The sequence below is a fragment of the Lynx canadensis genome, chromosome A1, assembly GCF_007474595.2.
Source record: "Lynx canadensis isolate LIC74 chromosome A1, mLynCan4.pri.v2, whole genome shotgun sequence".
Classification (NCBI taxonomy): domain Eukaryota; kingdom Metazoa; phylum Chordata; class Mammalia; order Carnivora; family Felidae; genus Lynx; species Lynx canadensis.
In genome coordinates, this window is record NC_044303.2 from 211,354,728 (window position 1) to 211,376,974 (window position 22,247).

Sequence of the window (22,247 nt, forward strand, 5' to 3'; positions counted from 1 at the left end):
CAGGGACCTCTCAGGAGAGGATGCTTCACTGCACGCATTCTTCTCTTCCTGAATATTTAAATCACAAAAGCCAAACTGCAGAAAAATAAATATTATGTCTATTTGTCAGGAGACAGTTAGTGTCTATTTACCCTTTTCTGTCCTCAGAATCTAGGTGTTAATGGACACTAGTCTGTTAATCAAAACATGCTGGTTCCTGGCAGGGATCATTCAGTGTTGAGAATCTCAGTCAAGACAGAAACAATAATAGTTAATATTTAGACCAAAGACGAGAATATTAAATGTGGAGTCAAAGGGGAACATGTAGAATGCTAAATAAAAGAATAAAGCATATAGGGTTGACTCAAAAAGGAGAGTAAAGGGAAGTGAGACTTTTTATTTTATGGCAGGAGGAGGGTTTCAACTATATGAAAGTGTATCTAGGAAAAGCTGTTTATTTGTAACTGTTGTCCAGGCTGGAGAAATCAGATGTTCTCTGGACTAAACAAGTAAGTAAGAAATATGCTGAGCACATAGTTGGTCTAAATGAAAGTTGGGAATTCTGAGAGGTTCGAGGCTGTTCCTTGGAGAGGCTGCTGTCACCCCGTAGGCCAGAAGCAGGTGAGAGGCCGAGCTCTGCTAATGTGCTGTGAACTCTTCTGTCAGATGGCGGGCACGGCACGTCATGACCGAGAGATGGCGATCCAGTCCAAGAGGAAGCTCACCACGGCCACCGATCCCATTGAAAGACTCCGACTGCAGTGCCTGGCCAGGGGCTCCGCAGGCATCAAAGGTCTTGGCAGGTAGGGTCCCGGCCATGGGGAGGAAGGACACTGCCAGGTGAGGCTAATACTGGCTGTGTGACCTTGACCGAGTCTTATTCTCCTAGGGTCTCAGTTCCCTATTTGTAAAATGTAGTTTGGAAGACTTGATCTCTGAAGCATCTTGTGACCGTTTTTGGTTCTTAGTCCCAGATTCAGCAAGGCTGTGTCTGAGATGAGAGCACAGCCCCTGGGACAACTTGAAGTGAAGAGAGAGGCGTGCCCAGGTCCCAGCGACACCTAGCAGGATGCGGAGAGGGACTCTGCTAGAAACTGACAATGGAAGCGAGCTTGGAAGAGGGAGGAAGTTGCTTTCAGGCAGTCACGTCTTGCTGACTGGAATTGCCTGTGGGATATTCACTGCCGGTGGGCTTCTCCCAACTCCATAGGACCTGTCCTCTGGCCCTCTGAGAGTGTGAGAAGTCCTCAGGACCAGGAAACCCAAGGAAAAAGAGATTGTAAGCCTCCAACTGGCAGGATCTCTTTTTTTTTTTTTTAATTTTTTTTTTCAACGTTTATTTATTTTTGGGACAGAGAGAGACAGAGCATGAACGGGGGAGGGGCAAAGAGAGAGGGAGACACAGAATCGGAAGCAGGCTCCAGGCCATCATCAGCCCAGAGCCCGATGCGGGGCTCGAACTCACGGACCGCGAGATCGTGACCTGGCTGAAGTCGGACGCTTAACCGACTGCGCCACCCAGGCACCCCCAGGATCTCTTTTTAACAGACTGCATGGAATGCCTGCCTGCATGGGCCAGGTGTTTGTATGTTTGTGGGTGAACAAGGCTTCTCCAGGCCCCAGGCAGGACTTAGACTAAGGAAATGGACTGTCACAAAAACCAGAATCTCCGTGGTGATGTTGTAGGTTAGAGAAATACAGGGCACCGCAGCAGGGGCATCCGACCTCACATGTGGAGGTTATAGACAGCTTCACTTACAGCGAGGAACTTACTGAGCATTGGGGACATCACTTTTAATAGTCTCAAATTCTCAGACTAAGCCTGGCTCTGTCAGAAGCCCAGGCTATGGGTATGTGGACCCTGGTGGCCAGGCAGTCACAGTCCAGTGAGAAGACTAGCCCATTTCTCTTCAATACTGTATCACCCCAACCTACAACCTCCACGTCTTTCATCCTGGAGCCATGTCATTGTCCGTGGTGCAAACCCCTCAGGAACACTGCCCTCTGTCCCACTCACTGGCCCACTCAGTTGAGTCCCTCTTGCTGCCTACCCACCCCCCAACCCCTCCTAGCCCTTCCACTGTGAGCCAGTCTATTGGCTCATCCTTGGCCTTTTGCTCCACTGTGTGCTCTGCCTTGGCCCCTTTACTAGTTTTTCCCTTCCCTCAATCTCTCCTCAACTCAGGTGGAAGGTGCTCCCTAGTTTTCCTCTTTATGGGACCACAAAAGTAAAGTGCCATTTTTGTCACATGATGTCAAGGATACATACTGTCAACGTGATTTATCGGTATTGGTATTTACCTTGATCACCTGGCTGAGGTAGTGTTTGTCTGGCTTTTCCCATGTAAACTTACCATTCCTCCCCAACCCCATTCCATACTGGACTGGAAGGAAGGAAGTCTCCATGCAAAGCCACACTTAGGAAGTGGGGAGTATGCTTCCCTCCTTGAGGACAGAGCGTATGTGCATAATTTATTTGGAATTCTACTCAAGGGAAATTTGTCTTTTCTAAATAATATTTATTTATTTATTTAATCATTTATTTAAACCCATATGGACTCATGGATATTTATTTTATACTTTGTGTTACAATTTAACACTATTTTATTGCTCAAACTCTAGAAAATTGAGCTTTAGAAGCTCTTTCAGTTGGCTCCTATGTCCCTTTGACATATCCCCAACATTGTTAAGTTTTTTTCTTTGTTTGTTTGTTTTGAGTGCTTCCTTACTTTCTGTACAAGATACTCCAAGTTCATCTTGAGTATTTCGTGTCCCAGTCCTAGAATCAGACATTTCTCCAAGAAGCCCGATTCTTTTTATTGGATAATTGCATTAGAAATCAAGATCTAGGCTCTAGATGTGCTTGTTGTTACTGGGGTGTTACTTCTAGGTTCTCTTAGCTGACAGAAGAAGAAAGTATATGTGTAAATATATGTACAATCTATAGATATTTTTATATGTAATCATCTGTGTTTATATTAAGCTAAGCATGAGTTCATACTAATGTCTCCAACTCTAGCCCATTACCACATGCATCCGACCATTTAGCCTCCTCCCCTGGCTTATCTATAAATTCCCATTTCAACAGTGATAAATCTGGCTCCCACCATCTGCCATCTATTTACTTAATTGTTCAGTTCCAGTATACCTTATAGCAATGTCAGAATTGTTAGGGGCGCCTGGGTGGCGCAGTCGGTTAAGCGTCCGACTTCGGCCAGGTCACGATCTCGCGGTCCGTGAGTTCGAGCCCCGCGACGGGCTCTGGGCGGATGGCTCGGAGCCTGGAGCCTGTTTCGATTCTGTGTCTCCCTCTCTCTCTGCCCCTCCCCCGTTCATGCTCTGTCTCTCTCTGTCCCAAAAATAAATAAAAAAAAAAAACAAAAAAAAAACTTTGAGAATTGTTAACTCAAATCTCCATGGGAAATATTATTATCAACTAGAGTCCAGTGCTTATGTGCAGTTCCTTTTGCCTTTAGTCCTACAGACTCCCATCTCCACAACTACTTAAGTCAGCACCTTCATACTCCACAGCTCCCCCCCACCCCCTTTCAGTGAGGTTGTTTCAAACTTTTGTAATACAGTTGAGTTCTCTTGTCACTGTGCATTCCTTCCTGGGATCCCCTAACCTCCTAAATAGTTATTTTAAAATTTGTATACATTAAATTTTATTCTTTGTAGTCTACAGTTCTATGGGCTTTAGCAAGTATATCATGTATCCACCATCATAGAGAATAGTTTCACTGTCCTAAAAATTCCCTATTGCTCCACCTATTCTCTTCCTTCCTTCCTTTTTCTTTTTATTGTATGTATAGTTTTGCCTTTTGCAGAATGTCATAGAATTAGAATCACATAGTACATTTTCTTTTAAGGTTTTCCTTTTATGAGATTCTGGGAAGAGGCTCTCCAATTTTGGAAGGAGAGTACAGACAAGAATCTAGGGCTTCTGTATTTTACTTTGAGTAACGTTGAGAGTGGTTTATTTTTAAATCTTTGTGCTTACATCTTATTCTATGCTCTTTTCTTTCCTGTGTGTGTGTGTGTGTATGTGTGTGTGCATTTTCTTCAGAGTGTTTCGAATTATGGATGACAATAACAACCGGACCCTTGATTTCAAAGAATTTTTGAAAGGACTAAATGATTATGCTGTGGTCATGGAAAAGGAAGAGGCAGAAGAGCTCTTCCGGAGGTTTGATAAAGATGGAAATGGAACAATAGACTTCAATGAATTTCTTCTCACATTAAGAGTAAGTGGCCTCATGAATCAGTGTATCTTCTGAGTTTGGCTTTCACGTGGTTTGGGTTGGTTATTTTGAGGTTTTGTTTTCAGAAGTTGTTACTGTGCTGTGGAGGAGATGGGAAGGAGATTGATAACAAGTTTAGGGACTTTTTGGAGTAACCATAATGCATGTCATTTAACAGCACACAATTTCATACCACTGAGAGAAATCAGATATTTCATCATATATCTTATTAAAAAAAAGCTCATTTGCTTGTGTTGTCTGTGTTTGTGTGTTTTTTTTTTTTTCTATTTATCTAGCCTCCGATGTCTAGAGCCAGGAAAGAGGTAATTATGCAAGCTTTTAGGAAGTTAGACAAGACCGGAGATGGAGTTATAACGATTGAAGATCTTCGTGAAGTGTATAATGCGAAGCACCATCCTAAGTACCAAAATGGAGAATGGACCGAAGAACAAGTATTCAGGAAGTTTCTGGATAACTTTGATTCACCCTATGACAAAGATGGATTGGTAAGGAAAAGAGCTTAACCTAAGTGAAGTTTCTTCTGTTGAATTTGTCATTGAAATTAGGAAATAGGTCCAAAGCCTTAAAAAGTACTTATAGCATATTCATTATAAATAGGAGTAAAATATCTCCTTAGAGACTATTTAGACAGTTGGCAACTAAAGTGATGATATATGTGTGTGTGATATATGATATATATGTGATATATATATTGGTGAGAGGTCCACATATAGCTAAATACCCATCATCTGAAGAACACAATATTTTGATTTAACACTCCATTGCACGGTTACTTATGTTTACCATACTTAGCCAGCCATATTCCAACTAACTCAACTAGGGTAAAGCCTATTTAACTTCAAAATGAAACCATGATTTAATTTTTTTGGAACATGATTCACAAGGTATTTCAAGATATTGAAGTGTTTTTCGCACTCATCCTTACAGTATCATTTGTTATCACACTTTGCTGTGTGGAAATGCCATTTAAGGGAAGCTTTCAGTAAAGGGAATGCCAGATAACAGAATTTACTTTGATTTTGTCTTGAGTAGGCTTGAGATTAACTTGCATTTCTAAACTATAGTGAACTTAAAAACACCTGATTTCCATTAATGGTATCTTCAAGTTATGAACATATAGCTTGGTAGGGTAAGGAATTACATCTCTGCAACTGTGATGTTGTCTCCCCAGGCTGAGATGACAATGTCATCTGTCTTTTATCAACAGGCTTAAGTGGGCTTTTGAACTCAGAACCAGTTCTGGTCTTAGGTGTCCTAAAGGCCCTGATGATGGGGAAGGGAGTGTTCTACTTGGTCCACAGTCAGCACCAGCAGATGCCTGGGGAGGGTTACTCGGAACCGCTGTGTCACACAGGAAGGAGTAGTGGGGCACTGGGCAGGAAGAAAAGATATTAATGATAGGAATAGGAAGCAAGGCTTCCTCTTCTTAAGGGAGTTTCTCCCAACTTTTTCCATAAAACTTCATGGTGAGTCTAATTAGCAAGAGGTTAGGGGAGTAGTAAGGCAACCTTTCTTTCCTTCCTACTGACATTTTCCTGTTGGGGACAGAGAAATACCCTTCATTTTAGTTGAAGGATTAGAGAGGTGGATTAAAAAAAGGGCGGGGGGGGGGGCTAGATTCTCAAGGGAGCCTAATGCTTAGGGACAGAAGTAACAGAACCAAACCATATGTTTTCTTCCAACATTGCTGGTCTTTGATCTCTGAAATGGCAGTGGAAAAATAGTCAACTGCCATTTCCCCAAATTAGCCCGCCTCTACATGAGATCCCAGGGTGTACTTGCCTCCTCTCTGCAGGTGGTTCCTTCTCCTCGTTGCCAGGGGAAACCTCAGCTGCTCTTTTCTCTACCCCAAGTCAAAGTAGCCAGTTGTTATGATTCAGCTGATTTAAAGTTCCCACTTCTGTCCCTTTTGACATTTATTTTAACAAGCCATCTTAAGTTCTCAAATACTCATAAAGGTCATTGGGGTTTTTAGTAGTTACAGCATTTGCTATCACCTGACTATCACAGACACTGTGTTAATATCCAGCTGACTGTGCATGATCATCATCCAGGCTACGTATTAATAACGTACATTACTGGCTGTACTGCAGAACTACAGAATCTGATTATTTTTGGGTGGGGATCAAGGATTTACAGTTTTAGTAAGTACCCCAGATGGCTCTTATTCACATTCATATTTGAGATCATTGTCTCTAAAAGATTCAGAAGTAGTTTTTAATTACTACATATAATATGCACATGAACCTCATTTGGCATAATTATGGAGCTGGATCATTTATTGACTACTTATCTACTGGGTATAGTACTAAGCGTCTTAAAATACATAATGAAAATATTTTTGGAAAGTGATGTGGAATTCAAACCTTTGTTCATTGAATCATATTTTATTTATTTTTTTTTTTTTATTTTTTTTTTTTTTTTATTTTAAATTTTTTTTTTTCAACGTTTATTTATTTTTGGGACAGAGAGAGACAGAGCATGAACGAGGGAGGGGCAGAGAGAGAGGGAGACACAGAATCAGAAACAGGCTCCAGGCTCTGAGCCATCAGCCCAGAGCCCGACGCGGGGCTCGAACTCACGGACCGCGAGATCGTGACCTGGCTGAAGTCGGACGCTTAACCGACTGCGCCACCCAGGCGCCCCTGAATCATATTTTAAACACACAAAGAACTATTGATGTAAACAAACTCCACGATAAATTCTTTTATAAAGAGAAGAATTAGTCCTTAAGTGAGCTTTTCCAAATTGAGTTGTTTTATACATTAAGATTTCTTATGGTGAAGCATAGCTAGCTATGCTTGAAGCCAGTGCACTCATATATGGCTAAAAAATGTAGCGGATATTTCCCCTCGCCCATTCATGCTCTGTCTCTCTCTGTCCCAAAAATAAATAAACGTTGAAAAAAAAAATTAAAAAAAAAAAAAAAGGGGGCGCCTGGGTGGCGCAGTCGGTTAAGCGTCCGACTTCAGCCAGGTCACGATCTCGCGGTCCGTGAGTTCGAGCCCCGCGTCGGGCTCTGTGGTGGCGGCTCAGAACCTGGAGCCTGTTTCCGATTCTGTGTCTCCCTCTCTCTCTGCCCCTCGCCCATTCATGCTCTGTCTCTCTCTGTCCCAAAAATAAATAAACGTTGAAAAAAAAAATTAAAAAAAAATGTAGCGGATATCCAAATAAGACAGAATTTAGAATAAGCCAATAAATTTAGCATATCATTATGATGCTGAAATTTGTGAACTTTTAATAGTTTGGGCTAAGTTCTCAGGTAGTCATAAAAACTCCTGAGTTTGTAGCAGTCATGGATTTTGATGTAATGGATCCTGTGTTAATAATCCTCACACCCCATCCTCAGAGCCCTCTGTGCACCAGAAGCCATGTGGATAGAGGTATGAAAGCAACCAAATCATGTATGAAGTGAACCTTCCTCACTCTAATTCTATCCCTAAAACCCACCCTAGTTGGGTGAGATTTTCATTTCTTACTTTTTTATTTTTATTTTTTAATTTTTTTAAATGTTTATTTACTTTGACAGAGAGAGAAAGAGAGAGCGTGTGAGCAGGGGAGGGGCAGAGAGAGAAGAAGACAGAGAATTCCAAGCACTGGCAGTGCAGAGCCCAACACGGGGCTCAAACTCACCAACTGTGAGATCATGACCTGAGTCAAAATCAAGAGTGAGACTCTTAACCCACTGTGCCACCGGGGTGCTCCACTTCTTCCTTTTTTTAATATCTACGTTTGGAAGTTTTCATTTATATATGTTATTTTATAATTACAAATATATTTTTTAGATGTCAGAAGTAGATTAGCTTTTGAGTAAATATGGGTCTTACAGTCTTCTCTCATATAGAAATTTTTTAATAATTAAAAATATTTTAAATACATTACTGAGTGTATATAAATAACTTAAATTTATTTTATGATTTTTCTAATCAGTCTGAAACAGAGAAAAAGGTACTGTGTTCTGTACCATGACTCAAATATTTCCAATGCTCCCATTCAGGACCTTCTCCATTATAGAACGAATATTCTGTCAATTCACAGTAGCATAGTCAAGAGGCTGATCAAAAGCAGAGGTGTCCATTCTATCCCTTTTTACTAATGTCAAACAAAATAATTAAGTAGGAGTAGTTATTATGACTGAAAATTAATTTACTACAATGAGGGAAAACTTGGGGAAATTATAGGATTTGTCATTCAGGCTATTTTGAGTATAAATTGAGTCTCAGGAAACAAGCAAACACTTCACTAAGAATAATTGATGGCCTTTTCTGAAATGATCAATTATATTAGCTCTGATGTCTGGTTTTATGTAATCTGACTTCTGGAAGGTTTAATGCTGGATAACTGGGAAATGCAAAGGAGGACATACGTAAAGAAATTGAAGAAAGGAGAACATTAATGGTATTCTAATTTTAACAAAAGCTATGCACATATTTATTTCTACTTCCAGACCATCGAAAAGCCCAGCTCAACTATTAGTTCAGTCCAACGACTTTCTTCCTTCTGCTTTTTACTGTTTTGTGGGTGGTGGGGGGGGGGGGGTAAGTACAGGGAGAGAAATTTCGTCCCCTGACTTTTTTTTTCTCTGTTCACTTATGATTACAGTAAAAAAGGCAAGTGGGTCGATCAGCTCATATGATTATTAGAAGACATAAGTAGGCACTCTGGAAGGGGGGTTTTGAATTATTTATGGATTTCACTTTTTGATGTTTTTAATCTTTCATGACATTTAAAATTGAGGGCTGACTAGGGGTGCCTTAGTGGCTCAGTTGGTTAAGGGGCCGACTTTGGCTCAGGTCATGATCTCAAGGCTTGTGAGTTTGAGCCCCTCATGGGGCTCTGTGCTGACAACTCAGAGCCTGGAGCCTGCTTTGCATTCTGTGTCTCCCTCTCTCTCTGCCCCTCCCCCTCTTGTGCTCGCACGCGCGCGCTCTCTCTCTCAAAAATAAATAAACGTTAAAAAATTTTTTAATTGAGGGCTAACTAGAGAACAACAAATTTCCCAGCCATTGTTGTTGTGTCTGTGTCCTCCCATGGAAGCAGGGCTGTACTTTGGGTTACACTGATTGCTCACAGAGATCCTTCCAACAGGAAGACAATTCCTTCTCTGAGTCAACTAATCCCATCAGCTACTATGGTTGAATTGCAGTGTACATATCACTGACAGCTATTAAAAAATAAGATCGATACCTGTTTCTTCTTTCTAGCAGTAAAGTGATAACAAAATCTAGCCTGGAAAAACACATTGGTTGCTATACCAAAGAGACAGTTCTAAGAACAGGATGGAGAGAACCCAGGCTAGGGTGAGGGGGCATGGAGGAGGGGCGTCTTTTTTCACTCACTTTGTGCCTTGAATGAGTAATTTCTATCTTAAAAAAGCATGAAGTTAAGGAGGATTTAACTATAAATCTATTTCTTTATCCACAGGAAAGAATTCCACTTTCTAAAAGGTAACACATTACTTGCCTCGACCCCAGGGCATGCCGTGTTGTTTCTGACGTGTCACAGAAAGCCTGTACTAACTACAGCTAAAGAAACTTGTTTCTTGCTCTGAATTTCAGTCTCACTGATCCGAACAGATGGGTTCCTGCTCTTAAAGAGAGGCGAGAACCTATGTTTCACTTTCCATTTAGGTTGGTGTGGAAATTTTCAAGATTTTCTATTCATCTTCCCCTCTGCCACCCATCAAGGCCATCCTCAGCTTGACTCTGCTCTTGTCTGAGATCTATTCTTGATCTGTGTCATTAAAAAGCTTCCTTGACCAAAGTTCCCCTCCCATTTACAGGTACTAGAAATATGCTTCCATTGAAGTGGTGGGAAGCAAAGTTATGTTTTTGTTTCTGACTTTTCCACTGCAGGTGACCCCCGAGGAGTTTATGAACTACTATGCAGGGGTGAGCGCATCCATTGACACTGATGTGTATTTCATCATCATGATGAGAACTGCCTGGAAGCTCTAAATGTAGGATCTGGGGACCAGGGCATTGGGTGCAGCCACATGGCTCCAAATGATTAAACATCAGCCCCAAACCAGGATCACATTTGATTTCATGTTCATCCCAGTGATTCTTCCCTGTCAACACACACTGTATTTTCTAGGGCAGGCATGACACTATGTAGTTAACTGTGACTTAACTTCTCTGAAACTGTTTCCTTAGCTCTAATATAGGAATTAATTAAAATAAGATTCGGAAAGCTCTTAGAGCCAGGCTCTAGGATACATACATGTGTCTAATAAACATTAGGTGCCTTCCTTGGCCATTAATAAAAGTTTGAGTATTTTAATTGTAATTCCCACCCACACACCCACAGTCTTTCTCCACATCCTTTTAGATGGTCTATTTCTAGGTGTGAGAATTCATCTGTTTTTATGACTGACTGTAAATTTTCTTTAAGTTTATTTATTTATTTGGCAAGAGAGAGACAGAGAGAGGGAGAGAGAGAGAGCTCACAAGCACACATGAATGGGGGAGGGGCAGAGAGAGACAGGGAGAGAGAGACAATCCCAAGCAGACTCCATGCTATCATCGCAGAGGAGACAGATGAGGGGCTCAAACTCATGAACTGTGAGATCATGACCTGAGCTGAAACCAAGAGTCAGATGTCTAACTGACTGAGCCACCCAGGCACCCCCCTGACTTTAAGAGCTTCAGTTACAAATTGGGTACCAGAAGAGAACACACATTAGCCTCAATTTTTATACCTGAATCTTGAGTTTCTCTGCCCGTGGTTTAGGGAAGCCTTGGTGTGGTGAATAGATTAGAATGACATTTTTGGGTCATCTAAAGCTTCTGTGAGATGGGAGGCCATTTCCTTGAGCAGTAGAGCTAGGACCATCCCTGTGGTTAAAATTTGAGGCTGGGCTGTGCTCTCAGATTTTATGGGGGACCTCTTGTTTAGTGAGTGAGCAGATTGTATCATCAAACCTTTGTCCGGTGGAATGTTCATCCCCTCTCCCTGCCATGGGCCAATGATGTTGACATTCCCACCATCACAAGAGGGTGGGGTATGACATAGACAAGGGTCACAGGCCTACTCCAAAGAGTGTGTTCCATCTTGACACTTTATGGCCCAAAGTATTCTCCTTCCAGCTCTAAGCTTTGGCTTTATATCATCAATGTGCAAGAATCTCCCCATGAAAGACTTCAAAGCAAAGGCAGCTTCAGCTGTTAGAAAATAGATGTTGAAACGATCACTCTCCTTCTATGTGTTCTGTGTCTGGGGTCAGAGATAAAAACACAGTGATCAGCCCTTTGGCTGTGATGCTGGAGGTAATAACCACCTGCCTTGTTATCAGGGCCATCCTTTTTTGTCTCCTCTGTCCCTGGCTGTACTCATCCCCTGGCTTGGGGGCATGCATTGGGATAATAGTTAAGATCCCATGTATTTAAGTGGCTCTAGAATTAGGGTCAAGCACACTTGCCATATTTTGTACTAATTCACTTGTTTACTTTTATCTCACAGACTTGGAAGTCTAGATCAAGATATACTTTGATTTAAAATTTGTGTTTAGAGCAGGTGTTTCCAGATGAGAATCATGGCAGTTTGCTTGTTGTCAAGAAGCTAAACTCCCACAGACTCTGATGACAGACTGGAAAAGTGACCTTTTTCTTGAGGATGGGAGCACCCCCAAATTTCGGGAAGCTAGTTTTTCAGAAATTAATTACACAAGTTTGGTTTTCCACTGGATTTACTATCTAGGCTTATATAAAGATTGGAAGGCTGAAAGATGCCAAGTATTATGAAGAAATATGTAGAAATGAGGTAGAAATCCAGTAGAAATTGTGATGGGCTGTATCAGAAAAATATCCATGTTTTCTGTAACCTGTACTTTGCCAGTCGTGGCTAAGGAGAGGTTCCTTGTTTCCTGGCCATGGGCAGTTTCAAGCCTACTGCTCTAGATAGATCTGTGTCTTTGATTCTAGGAATGACTCATACCTCTGCTTAACTGGGGACATAGAGTTAGCATGTGATTCTGAACAAGGACTAGGCCATAGCTATCAGCTTCGTCTCCCCCAGTCATATTTTTACTTCCTGTCTAAATGGGGCACAGGCCATGCTCTCAGATTTTAGATAACACGTGCCTCACAGTCTGTTTGGTCACATTCAGTTATCTCTCTTCTAGCAGGTCAGGTTGTGGGCCCAAAAGTGAGGATTCCCCCAAGGGCCTCTCCCCTACCCCCCTCCTCCCTCCACCCCTGTAAACAAGATCTAGCAAGTTGATCACCAAGGATCACTCCACTCCTATTTTGAGCCTTCTCTGTGATTTCTGGCCTAGTCAGAAATTTAACTCGATTATTATAAATTTAACTGTATTATAAATTTAACTCATTATTTAACTCTATTCCTTCTGGTAGCAGTGGGAGGAACAGAGAAGAGTCTTTTAAGAAAAATCATTTGCTAATACTTTTCTGGATGTAGTTTTTGTTTATTTGACTTTCACAATTTAAATTTTACTCCATTTGCAAATTAAAAAGTAAGTACCGAGGTCAGAAGATAAAACACAATAAAAAAATCTCCAAAATAACTCGTAGGAGCACCTTACCTGTTGGGTCTGAACCCCAGAGAGCAAGTAAACATACAAGCCAAAGATAAGAGGGTGAATTTAGTAGCTTCTCCTGAAACAGAAACAGTGTATGTGAATATTCTGAGAATCGTGATTGCTCAGAATAAGCCGCCAATATCAGTACTGTATCTGGGTTCTAGCTCCCCCTAAAGACAACCCTAGGGAGGAAGGGAGGGGTGACCCTAACTCACCCTCTCTTCAAGGGCTGGTTCACATCCTGCCTGAGTTCCCTTCAGAAGCACAGGTGAGTAATTCAAGAAACGTTGGTGTCGTAGTCTAGGGAAGAATTCCTCCTGTCATTCTGCACGGCTAATTTTCTGACATTCATAGACATTCAAACCTTGATAGAATTTTTCTTCCCAGACCCAAATGGCACCCTGGAGGCTGATGTATGGCTCTTGGTGGTTTGGTGGCAGCATGGAGTAACACTTCATACCCTAGTAGCAGCTTTCTAAGGCAGAGCTGGGCCCCCCTCAAGTAGGCTGTCGATTGGCTTTGTCACATCACAGTGTTAGATTGAATACATCCCACTGGTAAATATGTATTGAGTCACTGCTATGTGCCCTGTTCTGTTCTAGGCTGTGGGGATAGAGGAAGGAGCTAGAATGAATGTAAATAAAACCACTGGCTTTCAAACCAAACTAATAGCCCAGAGCTAAGATATCAGAGAGGAAACATAGGCACTGAAGCCAAGACAGTTGCAGCCCTTTATATGGCAGTGTGTTGCAGAGCATGTAGTAAATTTGGTGAATGTAGACAATCTATCAAGACAATGTCAGGAAAATACTCTTCTGTTCTTGGAAGCAGACCATTGTGTCTGCCTTTCACTTCTCTTGGCCAGTGTGGATTGCCTCACTGAGCCACAAGAGTACAAGCAGGTAATGATTCAAGCCTCTTTAGGCACCCAACAGATGGAATTTGTTCTGCTGATGTTTAATCAAGTGGAGAGATGAAATTAACCAAATGCATTTTTGGCTGGTGTGTGGGTGCCCTTCTGCTCCCCTTTCATGAAATTCTACTAACACCTCTGAGCGCTATACCCTTTTGGATTTATGCACAACTCTCTGGGCCATAGAGAATCATGGCAGTTCCAATTTCTCAGTTCAGTCCATAGAATGGCTTTCTTGGAAATTATAGGCTGTTCTTTTAAATCAAGAGCTTGTTGAAAGAAGCAGCAAAGTTTTACATTTCAGAAATGCTTATGATTCAAGGAAAAACAAAGGAGCCAAGGATCTGATAGGTTGTCATATAATGTTATCTTCATATAATTGATCCTTTTGAAAGCCAATGTCTCTAAGCATGATCCTACTCTTCCAGGTCGCTGATGTGGAAACTATATAACCTTGATGGAGATAGCCAGTTCTTTTCTTCTCATAAAAAAGCTCACTAAATGAATCCCCTAAAATTATGTCTTGTAAAACAGATGACGGGTGAAATCTGTTGGAAGAAACATAAACAAATGATTGATGGGGGTTCTGAGAACACTGCTGTGTGAGAAGAGTTCTTTTGCCACCTCAGTTGGTGCGGTGAGAGGTTGTGGTGAAGCAGCTCTTCCTCTCTGAGAATAGCATGACCTTCTTGTTTTATTTTCACACCTGCTTCACCAAAGCCAGTATCTTCCCTCAGCAGAATAGAGTGGAAGGTGCTCGTTAGGAGTGCAAGACACTGAAACTATGAGCCACCAACCATTAGCTGAGGTTTTGATAATGGACCTGGTAACTACCAGAAAGGTATATTGTATCAGGGAAAGAAAAATCTCCTAATGTAATAGTCTATTTTCTTTTGTCCTAGATTCTTCTTCCTCTTCATAAGTGGAATTTATTTATGGTTTCTCTGGAGTGTTACACAAATCCTAACAGCCATTGAACACGGGTGATGGAATTTCTGTTTCACCAAAGTTCCTGTGAGCGCCGTGGGTTTCCTGTTCCCACTCTCACTCCCAACATGGGGTCAAGTGGCAGATACCCAAGATATGCACAGGGTCATACCCATTACGCTGCCCATGTAACTATCATTCATCTCCAGTTTCATTCTGCTCTAGGTCCCATAATAAATTTAAGATAGACCCTGTGACTCAGAGCTCAAGCACCTGAAATTTGAAGCCAGACCTGAGTATGTAGCTTGTAATCCTGTCATGAAAGACTTGAGTTATTTTTTTTTTTTTTTTTTTTTTTTTTTTTTTTTTTTACCAACCTTAAAATTTGGTGCTCAGACACTGGTATTGATTCTGGGAACATCTCGATCTTCAATTTGAAAGGTTTGAGTTGCTTGTCTCCTAGAAACACTTAGGCCACATGCAGAACTGATGACAATCAGTGCTCGGAGAGAGCCTTAGAGCAGGAAAGGAACCCATAATTGAGAGAAAATGACAGATGGCAGAGTAGTTTGCTCTTGCCATGGTTATAGGGAGCCCCAAAGCACTTCCACCTTGATGGGATAAAGTGCAACAGAAATGCAGGGCATTACCAAACGTCAGGCACTGACTTAATGAGACCCAGATCATTCTTCTAGTTTCCAAGGGGGACTGGAAATTAAATTCTGTTCCACAGATTGCATACTTAGTCATGCCTCAAATCTCATTTAGCAATATCATTCAGCATTCATTTATTTAAGATTATTTTTGAAGCTGCACAGTAAATACCATAAATCACCGTTAATTTAACTTTGCTAATTGAGTTCATTTAGATAGGGTTTGAATGAAAATTTACTTTTGTTTCATCTATACTAAAGAGAATGAGCAGGTCAGTATATAAAGATTATAGGAGCTGTGCCTACCTACGTTCATGTGTGTTTTATAGATATTTGGAGAGATCTATTTGCATATGAATGCCATTAGTAGGCTAGTCCTAAAAAGTTCCCACATATCTCAAAACCGTCCTAGGCCAATTGTTTGATGGCAAAGCTTTATTTATGCAACTGTACGTAACACAAACTATTTTCTAGATATTGAGGCATTCCTATATGTAAATCCTATCCTGACTGTATTTTAAATAGAAATTGAAGCTGAAAAAACAATGTTTTATAAGGCACAATTTCCATGCCATTTATGCTATAAATTTTAAAATATTTTGTTTAAAAAGTTATACATGCTTATAGTAGTAAGCTACATATGCATTGAAAGTAAGAATTTGTCATAAAAGCAATAGTTAGGATATTACTTCAAGGAACCAGAAATTGAGAAGTTTTTGAGTTGCAAAATTAGATATGGTTTAAATATATAATACCAACTTTGTCATTGTTATTTTATCATACCGTGCCTTGCCATTAACATGATTCTGATTTAATAGAATTTCTTCAATTTAAGGCTGGAAAACATTAACGACCCTTGTACTAAAAGAGTTCATCTAGTTTTTATTTCTGTTTTAAGGTCTTTCTAAAATCTATTTCTTCTTAATTAGCTAACATGTTACATATCATGCTTCTTTAAAAGTTTACTTCCTAGATGGTGCTTTTGGATCATTTAAAAATGTTATGTGTGTGATATTTCAGTTTCAGGTTATGGAATTTATTCTTTGAAAATGATGAGGCCCTGTTCAAACTGTACTTGCTCATGTTTTTAAAAGAACAAAATGTAATCCCCCCCCCAAAAAAAAACCACATTATTTTGACAGCCAAGAATGAGAGTTTGAAAATTTTATGTTAACATTCATTTTCTTGCAGGCTTGGACTACTTCTGTCTAGTGGGCCAAGCAAGTTCCCACAATGCTCAGCCTCTGAGTGGTGCCCCTAGGACTGTGGGCAATAGAATTACTCTATGCATTGGTATTGAGGAATGGGGGTGGTTAAGAGGGATGAGAGAGAAATGGAACCTAGGGGCTGATTCCTGCTCTTTTACTTTCTTGTTTCCCATTGTAGGAGGCACAGGGCCAACTATGAAATGCTAACATGTATCCTGACCAAATTGAGAAATTGGCCTTCTAGCACTTCTTATATGGCTAGTTCCTTGCCCTCTGCTATTGAACACCAGGCATCATGGATTCCTGGGTGACCAAGGATCCTGGAAAGTTGCCCCCACTCTCTAGTTCTATCCTTACTTATGTGATCAGTCTAAACTTTCCCTAAAGAGCTTTTTATCTGTGCATTTATGCTGTAAATTTCTCTATCCTAATGTACTAATAATAATCACAGGTGCAATCATACAAAGGATGCTCTAAAGTAGTGCTTTCTCATAGAAACTTCTGTGATGATGGAAATATTCTACATCTGTGCTCTCCAAGATGTCAGCCACTAGCCACATATGGCTACTGAGCAGTTTAAATGTGGCTAGTTCAACCAAGGAATTCAATTTTTCATTATGTTTAATTTTAACTAGTTTAAATTTAAAAAGCCATATGTGACTAGTGGCTACTGGATAGCACAGTTCTAAACATTTTTTATCTTAATGCAAAAAAAAAAAAAAGATGGCCAGTGGGCTGGCAAATCTTGCAAATGCCTCACCTTAGAGGGGAAAGGAAAACCAGGTACCCTGATCCCCAATTACCTGAGTTTCTTGATTGCCAATGGCAATTCAGACTCAATAGAAAACATTTCAGGGAGAATGTAAAATGCTCTACTAAGACTCACGTGTTTTGACACCATTTCCTTCTTTTCCCCTTGCTTTATCCCCCACCCCCAACCAGGTTTCAAAAGAAGAATTTTTGAACTATTACGCTGGTGTTAGTGCTTCTATTGACACCGACGCCTATTTCATTTTAATGATGACAAAATCCTGGAGATTATGACACTGTCTATTAATTCTTTTGGAAATCATGGACTCTCAGAGAGTGGAATGACTTTGAAAGAAGTCCATTGCTATAGATTTTTGATAAGATATAAACTGAAGTTTCTGAAAAAGCTAGCCTATGAAAAGCAATAGATCTTCAGTCATCTTACTTAATTGCCTGGAACATATCCATATTCTTAAATGCCTAGGATATATATTTAAATCAGAAAGAAAGGAAGAACAGAAGGAAGAAAGGAAGCCATGGAGTGAGGCTGGAAAGTGGTTCTTAGGTGAAATCATGTATTTCTTGTTATAGTTGTTTCTCTTATAGGTGTACATGTAGGTGGTTCCCCAACTTTCACTTATTTGTTGTCTTTGGAGTCTTTAGCAGGAGGTGATGATAAAAGGATTGGAGGAACATCTGACTGTGTAAAATATCCTGAGCTTACTTATTTTAATGTGTCTCTTGGTGAATGCAAATAAAATTTATTTTATTCTGAAATTTAGTGGCTTTTTTTACCCCCCTATTTTCATATTTTGATCCAGGGATTTAAAGTCAGCAAATTCCCACACATGAATGAACGGGGACATAAGTGATTCTGGGGACAAAAGGAGGGTGAGCTCAGTTGGCCCTCTTAGTTGAAGGCTGGGTTTTCATGGAGTGGGATCACTTCCTGGGTTGGCCTATTAGGATGAAAAGCAGTGCACAGGGAAATCGATGGGCTTATAAGAAGCCTTGGATACTTTCTGGAGCTTTAAGGTAAATTGATGAGGAGGACTTTGAAAATGTTTTGGGAATTCATCTTTGGAACCTACATTTAGGCTCCTTCACAAGGCAGGTGATACCAGGTTTCCGGACCCATTTCTCTTCCTCTAATATCTGCTTCTCGGGAAACAAAAGTGGCTGGGAATTGATTACTCATATAACCACAGGCTCTTCACCTTGAAAAGATGAAGAAATGAAGTGGGAGAGGAGAGGAAAGGCTGATGCTGTGCTTCTCAAACTTAAAAAAAAAATTTTTTTAAATACTTATTTATTTTGGGAGAAAGAGAGAGTGCAAGTGGGGGAGGGAGAGAGAGAGAGAGGAAGAGAAAGAATCCTAAGCAGGCTCTGCCCTGTCAGTACAGAGACCAACATAGGGCTCAAACTCACAAACCATGAGGTCACTACCTAAGCCTAAACCAAGAGTCAGACACTCAACCAACTGACTACCCAGGTGCCCCACTTCTCGAACTTTAATGAGTACCCAAATCACCAGAGACTCTTGTTAAAATGCTAATGCTATTTCAGAAGGCTGGATTGGGGTTCAAACTTTAACTTGTTAACAAGCTTCTCTGTGATATTGATGCCTCTGGTTTTCAGGTAACACTTCAAGTTACAATGGATAGAGATACCAGCCTGTATATTTCCAGTACTTATGGTTTATTATTTTTCCATCTCTAGTTGGCCATCATAATTTGTGATTTTTGACTGCTGAGCCATCCTTTCTTTGTCTTGAAGTTCTGAAAATATGAAGGAAGCATCAAGAAAATGTATGTGCCTCGCAGGCATGTGTAGGAGAGAAATAGCACTTCCAAGAGACCTCGTGTGGTGACATTCTAATTGGAGAATTTCTCACAGCCCAGGGCTGAGTCCCACAGCCTTCCAGCTTCGAGGATCTGAATGTGTCAGTCCACCGAGAGTAGGTCGTTGCTCAAGAGGGACTACACTGAGCAAGCTCATAGCAATCGTTGCTAAAACTGGAATGCCAAGCCATTCAACTACTATGGCATGTTAGGGTAATGTTTGATGTGGAAAACAAACCCTAAAATTTATAAAAGTTCAAACAATGGATATTTAGTTTTCATTCATGAAGCAGTATTATGTACCAGCTGTTTGTGGTCGATGAACAGCTTTCCTCTGTGTAGTGATTCTGGGTTGCAAGATTCCTCCATTTTGTAGTTCGGCTGTTTTTCCAGGGTTTTGTAGTCAATGATATTCATGTGCCTGAAGAACAAGAGTGTATAGAGGAGACTGAACAACTTTCTGAAAAGCTGTGGTCTGGAAGGGACACCCTCTCTTCTGCTGGCATTTCATTTGATGATAACTAGTCACATGATTACATAGAATGGAGGGGAGGCTGGGAAGTGTAGTCCTGGTCAGGGAATCTCCTTGCTGGTGAAAATATATCTAACATAAGGTCAATACAAATTTTAGTGGACTACTAGCTGTCTCTGCCACTTAAAACAGCAGTCCCCATTGCCTTCCATTTTCTTAGGGAGGCATGCTTGGTGGTCTCAGTAACCCATGTGGAATAAGATATTTTCCAGGTTGAAGGAGTATGGAATGGAGGTCTTTCTGTCTTTAACCATGTTAACAACCAAGAAAACAACTTCTACAACCGTATCTGGTAATGATTTCCCACTTAGCGAGTCTTGTCACTTGGGCTTTTATGGCTCTATTCCTGACCTTGAAATTCGTGCTAAGACAACACTGAGGCAATTTTCTTGTTTCATATTGGAGGGGAAAATGGGGTTTGCAAGTATTATATATTGATAATTAAAGTGGACTGTTATTACAGATAGAAATTGTAGGGAACAGTTTTAGAATCAAGTAGAGTTAAAAATCAGGATATCATTAAGATATTAGCCCTAACATATAATACCAGCTGCTAAAAATGGTAGGAGGGGAGATCTTACTTTTTTTGGTTGCAGGAGTTCAGGTAGTAGACGTTTGCACATGTTCCTTACTTTCACTTGAAATTATCAGATCCAAAATAAAATTCATTACTCCTTTCCATGCCCTCCATTAACCTCCCCCCACCATCTTCTACTTACACCAAGGATGCTTCTATCTCAGTCTGCGTCTTCAGCTACATAAGCAAGAAATCCCAGGATCTTTGTTCCCTCTCTATCCAAGAGGCAGAATAAAGATGGTTAAGAGTTCAAATGCCAGAACCAGTCTGCATGGTTTAAAATCTGACTCTGTGTGGATTACTAGCTGTATAATCTTGGGCAAATTATTTGACTTCTCAAACCTCAGTTTCCTCACCTGTTAAGTGGAGATAATAGTAACTACACCACAGGATGAGGATTAAATGAGTTAATGTATGGAAAGCACTTAGAACTTTACCTGATGCCAGGTAAGTAAGCTATGTAGAAGTGTGTGTTATTATTTTGCATCACTTTTTAGAGTCATCTGATTATATTTTAGGGTGTCCCTTCTCTCCTTCTCCACTGTACATGTTCAGTTCCTCTTACCTCAAACTCAGAATGGTCCCCAGATAAGTCCTTGCCTGCAGTCTCTTACCTTTTCCTCCACCCTTCACAATGATACCAAGATGATTTTTCCTAAGCCTCAGGTTCACCCATATCACTTCATTTCTTAAAGATGTTCAGTAACTCCCCAAGCCCATTTAAAAGTTAAGATATCTTGGCATGGCATTTAAGGCCTCCCTGATTTGTCCTGACCTATATATTTACAGACATCTGTCCCATCACATCCTTCATGTTTTCCATGCTTTGGTTATACAGTGTGTTCTCATAAAGAATTTCTCTGGTGTTTGTCCTGGGTTCTTGGAGCATGAGCTTCTAAAATTTCCTGAGTGAGAGCATGTCTTTGTTATGTTAACAAGGTGACCCAGAGTGAACACCTAGACAGTTTCAGGATGGAGACTGCTCACCAGAAAGCTGTACCATATGATGAAAGAGTTAGAACTTTGGGCCAGCCCACCTCTGAAAAGGGGAGGGGTTCTGGAGACTGAGTTCAGTTTCACAGACAATGATTTAATCAAGCATGCCCACATAAGGAACTCCAATAAAAACTCTTAATACTGAGTCTCAGTGGCACTTGCTGGTTGGTGAACATATTGATTTGCTGGGAGTGTGACATCCCATGATTTCAGAAGAAGAGAAGAGAGCACTCTGCATTTCCTCTCAGACTTTGCCTTACATGTCTCTTTATCCTCCTCATTTGCATTCTTTATAATGAAACTGTAATTGTCAGTAAGCATAATGCTTTTCTGAGTTCTGGAGTCATGCTAGTGACTTACTGAAACTGAGGGTGTCATAGGAACCTGCATTTTGAACCAAGTGGCTATAAACTCAAGGCTGTAATATAAAAATCCTGCCTGAATTTGTAGCCTGCCCCACAGAATTCAGACTTAAGACTTCATCAACTCTTACCTGATGCCAGCTTGCCAGCTTGCTCTATGGACTTTCCAGCCCTCACAATCATGTGAACCACTTTCTTAAAGTAAATCTATATATAGTTCCCTCTCTCTCTCTCTCTTTGTCTCCTCTCCACCGCCCCCTCCCCCCTCCCCCAGCCTACATTAACACACACTATTGGTTCTGTTTCTCTGGAGAACTCTGACTAATACTGATGTGCGAACAGCCCTGAAGTAAGAAGTAAACATCTGAAGTAAGAGCATTCTTGTTGGAGACTGTCCTCTATCACTTGAGGGGCCTGTCCTAACTCTGAGTGGTTAGTACCAGAATTGATTTTCAGTACACTCAGTTGGGGTTGAAGCAGCGTAACAAGCTGAGTGATTCTTTGCTAAACTGGCTCAAATCTCAAGGCCCAATTCAAAAGATAAAGTCTTTACAAAGCTTTCCACAATCTTCCCACCAGATTGACTTCCTCTTTCATTATTCTATTCCTCTTTTACTGAGTATATATGTGTCTTTATATGACAGTCTGCCAGTCAGATGTATAAGAAATTTTACTTTATTTTCTCTAATAGACTTTCAGACTTGGAGC

General features: G+C 40.7%; 1 protein-coding gene across 4 annotated transcripts in view; it reads left to right on the forward strand.

Annotated features, from left to right (window-relative positions):
* CAPSL (calcyphosine like) overlaps positions 1-18,002 on the forward strand; it is a 33,227-nt gene extending 15,225 nt beyond the window's left edge. Inside the window, exons 2-6 of one of the 4 annotated variants that reach the window (XM_030331386.1) lie at positions 646-782; positions 4,046-4,223; positions 4,517-4,726; positions 10,097-10,132; positions 17,424-18,002. In XM_030331386.1, coding sequence (XP_030187246.1) covers positions 646-782; positions 4,046-4,223; positions 4,517-4,726; positions 10,097-10,132; positions 17,424-17,525 — 663 coding nt within the window. In that variant the 3' untranslated portion in view covers positions 17,526-18,002. Of the gene's footprint in view, positions 1-645; positions 783-4,045; positions 4,224-4,516; positions 4,727-10,096; positions 10,201-14,595; positions 17,128-17,423 lie in introns of those variants that run through there. The other 3 variants (XM_030331399.1, XM_030331407.2, XM_030331416.1) reach the window with 3 other exon arrangements.
* The last annotated feature ends 4,245 nt before the right edge of the window (positions 18,003-22,247 follow it).